General features: G+C 37.9%; 2 protein-coding genes across 2 annotated transcripts; one reads left to right on the plus strand and one right to left on the minus strand.

Moving 5' to 3' along the window:
• The first annotated feature begins 3,221 nt into the window (after positions 1-3,221).
• LOC109162956 (pectate lyase-like) lies at positions 3,222-6,640 on the plus strand. Its single transcript, XM_019311664.1, has 3 exons — positions 3,222-3,535; positions 4,147-4,795; positions 5,728-6,640. The coding sequence occupies exons 1-3, from the start codon at positions 3,333-3,335 to the stop codon at positions 6,202-6,204; spliced, it is 1,329 nt and encodes a 442-aa protein (XP_019167209.1). The 5' UTR covers positions 3,222-3,332; the 3' UTR covers positions 6,205-6,640.
• A 582-nt stretch (positions 6,641-7,222) lies between these two features.
• LOC109162957 (probable CCR4-associated factor 1 homolog 10) lies at positions 7,223-8,115 on the minus strand. The gene has a single exon (XM_019311666.1). It carries the CDS (start codon positions 7,829-7,831, stop codon positions 7,352-7,354), a length of 480 nt encoding a protein of 159 aa, XP_019167211.1. The 5' UTR covers positions 7,832-8,115; the 3' UTR covers positions 7,223-7,351.
• Between the last annotated feature and the right edge of the window lie 427 nt (positions 8,116-8,542).

The following is an 8,542-nucleotide window of genomic DNA, read 5'->3' on the forward strand; positions in this document are numbered from 1 at the left end:
CATCTAGCATTTTTATCAAGTTTCTAACAAGTAACCCATCTAATTTGCTTACATGGAAAAATAAAATAAAAACAAAATGGTGACATGTTATTTTTTTATCTAACTTGTTGTTTTTGTCACGTCTTTCGTTAAAAAAATTCAATTTTTTTTTACGTATTTCCAGATTATGTTGATTTCTGATATGGCTTGAAAGATTCCAACTCCTCATCTGTTGCGAGTGTTGAGTGTGAAAACACGTAGGGGTATTCTAAGCGGTATGCATAAGTGATGTTGTTATCATAAATTTACCCTGCAAAATTTATATTTTTGTCGTGAAGGGGTACCTCATCGCCTTTAGAAACATGGCGGCTTCCCTCGGGAACATAAAGCAGACTCATTTCTTCGCTGTATATCTCTTTCTCTTTCCAGTACTACACATTATACCTCATAACGCGAAGTTCCTTAGTTTCTACTTCAGTCATATTGTAGCTGCAGCCAGTAAACGCAAGCATGTCTTTTTCGTATCAATACTCAAAGGAAATCAGTTAATTAAGTTACACCTCAAACATTAAATCAAAAGTCGTGTTAGTTGTTATTATACCTCAAATGAAGAACAATATACAGATCATCGTTGTCACTTAGTCTATTACCCAGTTTTTTTCCAAGCTCCTCAACCTCAGGTGTCTACCGAAGAACCCTCATAAACGCACCATCCAAAACCAAAACCAAAACCAATACCAATGTCAATAAATGAGTTCAAAAACCACACAAGCGGTAACATACTTATTTCACAACCGATTGAAAAATAGATTCAGTGTTTTTTGGAAAATTCGTAGAAGAAATCAACATAATCTGGAAATACGTAAAAAAATTGATTTTTTCTCCCTAAAAAATTTACAAAAACAACATGTTAGATGAAAAAAATAACATGTTAGCATTTTGTTTTTATTTTATTTTTCCATGTAAGCAAATTAAATGGGTTACTTGTTAGAAACTTGCTAAAAATGCTAGATGAAAAATAATTGAAAGTGTAATAGTCTAGATGAACAATATTTTAATTCATGGTGCTAGATGAGCAATCAATGTTAGTACATAGGCCTATTTGACCCTTCTGCCAATATAATTGGAAAAAGGGTCAAATATGTCGCTCAACTGCACACCAAACTACAATTAGGCCATCAAACTCAAACAAAATTCAATTAAATCCCTAAACAACACAAACTCATGCAATTAGACTCAAAATATCTGTTTACCTAAAATTATGTTGACATGGCGATTACCGATTTTAAAAATATTTTTTTTTAAATAATTAATTAAAATTTTAAAAAAAAAAAAAAACAAAACTAGAACTTCCAGAGACGAATGTCTCCGACAGGCTTCGTCTCCATGGTCAGGAGACGAAGGTCCCTTTGTCTCCTTGGCCATGGAGACGAAGGTCTTCGTCTCCTGCCATAGAGACGGAGCCTGCTGGAGACGATTCGTCTCTGACAATTCTAGTTTTGTTTTTTTTTTTAATTTTAATTTTAATTAATTATATTATTTAAAATAATTTGAAAAAATTATTTTAAAAATGTGTAACTGTCATGTCAGTATAATTTTAGGTAAACAGGTCATTTTGGGTTTAATTGCATGAGTTTGTGTTGTTCAGGGACCCAATTATATATTTTTTTTAGTTCGATGACTTAATTACAGTTGGTATGCAGTTGAGTGACATATTTGACCCTTATTCCAATATAATTTTACTTGTCAACAATTCTTTTTAATATTTTGATTTTTTTTTTTAGTTTGGAGATTAGTAATGTGTAATTTCTTATATTAGAGAATTTATCATTTTTAATGTTAAAAAAAATTTGGGTGGGTGAGTGGGTCCGAAGAGAATCCCTCAGTTTCGACACCCACCTTTGACCTTAGTCACTTAGGGCATTCGTTGTGACCAGTCGTTATATCATAGAACGCGGTGTACATGCACCGGGATAAAAAATGACGTCGTTTCTTTAAGTAAATAAACGGCCTGCCGTTATCGTTAATGGAGTCAGCATATTTGGTGTATTAAACACCAACTGACACTAGAGTATATCTAAACTGACACTGCTTCACGAATGAAACTGCAGTTATATCAAAATGATACTGTAGTTGTAGTGAAGTGAAACTGCAATGTATATAAAATGAAACTGAATACATTTCACATATTTGAGTGTATATTGTACAATAAAGCTGTAATTATATCAAAATGATCATGTAGTTGTGTTTTAATAAAACTATAGTGTATATAAAATAAAGTTAAATAACATTTTCACATATTTGAGTCTATAAATATCGAATGAAACTGTACTTATATCAAAGTGAAACTGTAGTTGTGTTGAACTAACACTGCAGTGTATACAAAATGAAATTGAATAACAGAGTTACTTTTTGCGGAAGGGTGCGGAACAACTTGAAACGGATGCCGTTTCTTTTCATTAAACAAAACGACGTCGTTTTGATGCGCGGTGCATGATCGATCATGCACCGCGGTGCACGATATAATTTGCGGGTCGTGACCTGGACTGAGCTGGGCTTTCCTTAGGTCTGGTCGCTTACGGCTCATGACACAATAACTTCAATCATTATTATTGTGTGGACCATGATCCACACAAGTTGTATGGATCATATTTTGTATATTGTAAAATAATGTACATTTAGTACAAAAATAATGTACATTCAGTACAAAATAATGTACATTGTATTCAGGGGATGTACATTATTTTTGTACTGAATGTACATTATATTGTATAATGTACATACAGTACAAAAATAATGTACATTTAGTATATTAAAAATGTACTTTTTATTATAGTCTACATAACATGTGTGGACCATGGTCCACACAATAATTTGCCGAATAACTTGTAATGCCTAATGCGGGCTCGTTTCGATTAAGAATATAGAAATTCGATCATATTAAAAGAAAATTGTGTTTAGGAATCTATATTTAAAGTATTAATTATGAAAGAATTATGGAAAATTGTACATGTATTCCATGGTGTATAACTTTCACAAAGTGCAGTGCTCAAAATTTATTGAATATAAAGAAATTAAAACAAATTACTAAAATACATCTGTGTACACAGTTGAAGTCGTTAATTAACTGCCAACCTCTAATTAGTCAATGGCCATCCACACTTCCCGCCATTACATGCCTCTCCCCTACTATAGGAATATATGACTCTGTATATATATGTGTGTCTAACCTGGTTGTCTTTCTTAATGCTTGGGAGCGCAACTATATATATGTATATATAGGGTATCTATAGATTAGCAAATTAAAAGTAGAAAAACCAAAGAATTGATCTTTGGGAAATTAATTAGTGAGTATGAGGGGGTTGATGAAGAGCCATCAGATTTCAATTTTCGTGTTCTTTCTCCTCCTTGTGTTTGCTGCTACATTGCAGGCGGATATCGCAGAATATGACGCCTATTTGAAGAAGAAAGCCGATGAAGCATTGCAATCGTCCCTGCAGGCTTACTACCACAATCCCGAGGAAGTCACGGATAATTTCAATGAGGAAGTTGGAGAGTAAGTTCTTTTTAAATTTTATTATTATAAAAAAAAAAAAAAAGTCATTTTTTAATTAGTTTAAATCCCAAACCTAAAGGCCTCAGGCCTCCTGTCCTACAGAGGTTATGAAAAGAGATAAATCATGAGATGTGTCTTAATGATCCTAGTGCTTGCTTATTTCTCAGGATCTTACCCTTTGCAGAGTTTGCACCACCACAGGCACACTCAGACTTTCACCCCTGGAAATCAACAGATTTCCCACCACCTAAAAGTGGTCGGAAACGCCGACCACTTTTCAACTAATTTGAGTATTTAAAAAAACCTTTGTCATTATTTCCGATCATGGGAGAAAGTGGGCAGAACAATCGGGCAGGGCCAAATTTCTCAATCGACCACTGACTTATGTCCAGATGGAATATATAAATTTGAATCCCAATAAGGGTCCTCACATCCCTGCTCTAGGAGCTTGTGAGATGAAACATAGTGATCTTAGTGTTTGTTTATTTCCCAAGATCTTACCCTTTGTAGGGTTTGAACACCGGGCATTTGCTGGCCACCATAGCCACACTCAGACTTTCCCAGGGCGATGGAATATATATATAATGATAGAAGTGTGTTAATGCATGCAGTACGATAATGAATTGGACGAATACTACGAGAAGGCACCTTAGAGGAAGCCATTGCAAGGCAACAAACTCCATAGACAGATGCTGGAGGTGTGATCAAGACTGGGCAAAGCACAGGAAGAGGCTAGCGTTCTGTGCCCGTGGCTTCGGGAGTGGCACAACTGGGGGACTAAAAGGGCGATTTTACGTGGTAACCGATTCATCGGATAAAGACATGGAGAATCCCAAGCCAGGAACTCTCCGGCATGCAGTGATTCAAGAAGAGCCACTTTGGATCATCTTCAAGAAATCCATGGTGATTACTCTTAAGCAGGAGCTGATTATAAACCATGACAAAACCATTGATGGGCGGGGGGTGTCTGTGCACATTGCTTATGGTGCTGGGTTGACCATACAGTTTGTAAGGAATGTGATCATCCATGGCATCAAGATCCACCACATTTTGCCCAAAATGGGTGGCATGATCAGGGACTCTGTGAACCATATTGGGCTGAGGACGATGAGCGATGGAGATGGTATCTCCATCTTCGGGTCCAACCATGTCTGGCTTGACCATCTCACCATGTCCAGATGCAGCGATGGCCTCATCGACGCAATCATGGCTTCCACTGCCATCACCATCTCAAACTGCAAATTCAATCACCACAACCACGTAAGTTATTAGTTAATCATGCATGCATGCATATATTTTTGTATATTCAAAACGTACTAACGTACAACATAACTTATGTTGAGACTATAGATGAGGGGTCAAGTTGAACACCAAGTAGCTAGGAGATAGTTAAGTGAATGCCTGAAGGACCAAGTTAAACACCTGTCTCTAAAAAATATGACAATATAAAATTGCGTCAGTTGTAAGCTCCGGATCTTAACGAATTGTATTTTGAATTCCAACAAGGGTAAAAATTAAACTGGGCCATTAATATTGGTAGGTGTTGGGGAATTGTCCAGCAGAACTGAAGGTGACTAGAGGAATGGGTTAATGACTGAAATGAACAAAATTTGAGAGCAGTGGACAAATATATACACTTTTTAAAATTTTACTCCTTCCATCCCATTTTGTTTATTTGGTTTGATTAACAAGGCTTGACTTATGCAATTAAAGTTGATAGGTGTGAGAAAATTATCCAGTACCAGGTGATTAGGGAAATTCTTGGGCGGAGGGCTAAACGACCAAGTCCAACACCTTGCATCTCGAAAATGTGATGGAATAAGAAAATAAAGTTTCACTAGTCGTGCTTGACCCGTGGTATCCGAGCCAGGTCACAGATTTGAGTCCGAATAAAAACTGTGCAATTAAGGCTGCTAGGTGTTGAGGGAATTGTCCCTGTGGTATCCGAGCCAGGTCAAGGATTTGAGCCCAAATAAAAACTGTGCAACCAAGCCAGGTCACGGATTTGAGCCCGAATAAAAACTGTGCAATTAAGGCTGCTAGATATTGAGGGAATTGTCTAGTTGTAGGGGCCAATTATTAGGCAAAGGCCTGAAAAACCAAGTCTACACCCCCTCAAGTTGCACATTTGCTAGTTACTATAACTTTTAGCGGTAAGCAATTAATACTAAAACTAACCTACCTACATATAGGTGCTGCTGTTGGGTGCGAGCGACTTGTTTTCAGAAGACGCCATCATGCAAGTGACGGTGGCATTCAATCGGTTTGGGAAGGGTTTGATTCAGAGGATGCCAAGGTGCCGATGGGGGTTCTTCCATATCGTCAACAACGACTACACTAAGTGGGAAATGTATGCCATTGGAGGTAGCTCCAGACCCACCATTGTGAGCCAGGGCAACAGGTTCAAGGCCTCCAGCAACCCATTCACTAAGCAGGTGACCAAGAGGGAAATCGTTTCAAAAAATGTGTGGAAGAACTGGCAATGGAGATCAGAGGGGGATTTGTTCTTGAATGGAGCCTACTTTGTAGAGTCCGGGGAAGAGCTCCACCACTACAACAACACTCGTTTCAACAACACCAATAGGATCAGACACAGGCCCGCTTCATATGTTGGACGCCTCACTCGAACTTCTGGCGCACTAAAGTGCAAGGTCGGCAGATTTTGCTAAACTACGTACTATATGTAGTTGATTGTTTCCAAAAGGTTGAATCTCCAATTTCAAGGAATAAGGCCCCCACGTCCCGATCTGACAGAGCACAAATTATGGTAACTCAGCTGAACACAGAGGTTAGACATTTGTTTACTGAGCACAAGGAGGCAATCTGACATACTATACGTTGTTCAATAATTATTCTTGGGATCAACATCAACTCCAAATCTTCTTTTACAGCAAAGCTAAGGATCGGATCGGAAGACCAAAATTAAGAGAAAAAACATCATTGTATAAGTGAGAAAAGAAATGGCTGCTGTACTGTAACTATTATATATATTAACTTCTGTCTCTTTTCTCGTTGTTCTGTTTGGCTTATTCAAAAGAGAGATATATATGACATATTCTCAAAATTCCCCAAAACAAAAATACTTTATGAATCTCATTTCTTGCTCTCAATCCTTACTCTTTTAATTTTCACAAATCCTTGATGTAAGCATTTTTTTTTTTTTGAGACCCACATGATGAAAATATCATATTTTTGTTTGTCATATCATAAAGTAAAGAGTGAGGTAGTAAAAATTGAAAGTAAAATAGTAAATGTAATAGAACTCTTTCCAAATGTAAGTTTTATTGTATATATTGAACAAACACAATCTATTTGTTCCACTATCATTTTGACGTTACTGCATTTTTGTTACTTTAATTTGCTACACAAGACTTATTTGCATCGGAATGTGCAATGATATGTAACAGTACAACAAGGTTGAGTGTATTATTGGAACATCTTGGATGCACTATCAATTATAAACCGATGCACAATCAAGTTTGTCCTGAACTCCTAGTGCAAATCTAAAGTTCGTAATAATTACGAGCATGGTCAACAATTAAGGACGACTTTTATAATTATTGTATAATTTAAGGATAAAAGTGTAATTTTTCTTTAATTAAATATAAATTTATACATTGTCATATCACACAATAGATAGAGTTAATTATCAAAATGGTCCCTTGACTATTGCAAAATTACCAATTTGGTCCTCAACTATTTTTTTTACCCAATAAGGTCCTTGACTTTGTAAATATTAACCAGTATGGTCCTCTGTTAGGTTTGGGGTCTAAAGTCTGTTAAAGTCAAGGGTAATAAAGGAATTTCAACAGATCATTACCCAAGCACATTATCGTTCAACACCACACCAGATGGCATCAGCAGCTCGCCAAATCGCCTGGCGTCGATCCCTTTCTTGATGCTCTTCTGGAAATCGATACCACTGTGGCGCAAGAGCTCTATGGAATCGTTGGCGAGACATCCTTTGTTGGGGTTGAACTCTCGGAAGTTGAACTGCCAAATGTTTTGGGTGTGGGTCCCCCCGCCGTTGGGCAGGTTCCCTTCCTCATCGGAGAAGGTGAGCCCTAGCTGGATGAGCTTCAGCATGTCCACGTTGTCTTTGAGCGTCTGGTAATGGTAGTCGCAGCTGTTATTGAAGTTGCCCACCGGGCGGATAACCACGCCGGGGAACTCCGTGTCCATGGCGATGTACGAATACTCATCAACAACTTCCCGGATCAGGGCAAACTCCTGCTCCAGATTATAATCCCACACTTCCCGAATCTCAACCGAATCCGAATCCTTCTCAGCTACCATCGCCGTCTATCAATCCACTCTAAAACTCCTAAAAACCAAAAACCACTTTTGCTGCACCACCATACAAAATCCCAAATCCCAGATCTATTCTATATGCTTCAATTCAAACCAGATCTCATATCTGCATCATACAACAAGAAACAGAGAATCAGCCATGGAACGGGTGTTGAACGATAATGTGCATCCGGTGTGGTGTTGAACGATAAGAAGGCATAATCGACCGCAAAATGGGGATCACCGGATGGCCGATGGTGGTTGTGGATATCGCGGCGGAGAATGAGGGGAATGGTGGAGGCACGGTGGAGCCTGTGACGGTGGATCGCCGGTGGTGATTGTGGATATGAACAGGCTGTGAATGAGGCGGTTGAGGAGGAAGGTTCTAGACCATGAGCGGATGAAATTCCTTTATTACCCTTGACTTTAACAGACTTTAGACCCCAAAACTAACGGAGGACCATATTGGTTAACATTTACAGAGTCGATGATTTTATTGGGTAAAAAAAATAGTCGAGGACCAAATTAGTAATTTTGTAATAGTCAAAGGATCATTTTGGTAATTAACTCTAATAGATTTTAGTGAACAATTTTGGTCCCCGAGCTTGATACTTTTACAAGGAGTCGTTATGCTGTGCATCCGTGTGCACCATGTATGGTGCACACGGATGCAAAAACGACGTCGTTTTGACGTCGACTTTAAAAAAAATCAGAATT

Source organism: Ipomoea nil, unplaced genomic scaffold (assembly GCF_001879475.1).
Source record: "Ipomoea nil cultivar Tokyo-kokei standard unplaced genomic scaffold, Asagao_1.1 scaffold2971, whole genome shotgun sequence".
In the NCBI taxonomy this organism is placed as follows: domain Eukaryota; kingdom Viridiplantae; phylum Streptophyta; class Magnoliopsida; order Solanales; family Convolvulaceae; genus Ipomoea; species Ipomoea nil.

Bases quoted from the DNA above. Each gene is read 5' to 3' on its own strand.
- LOC109162956 (XM_019311664.1), top strand. From the start codon at position 3,333: ATGAGGGGGTTGATGAAGAGCCATCAGATTTCAATTTTCGTGTTCTTT. The intron at 3,536-4,146 runs GTAAGTTCTTTT...TAATGCATGCAG, and splicing joins TTCAATGAGGAAGTTGGAGA to TACGATAATGAATTGGACGA. The intron at 4,796-5,727 runs GTAAGTTATTAG...ACCTACATATAG, and splicing joins AATTCAATCACCACAACCAC to GTGCTGCTGTTGGGTGCGAG.
- LOC109162957 (XM_019311666.1), bottom strand. From the start codon at position 7,831: ATGGTAGCTGAGAAGGATTCGGATTCGGTTGAGATTCGGGAAGTGTGG.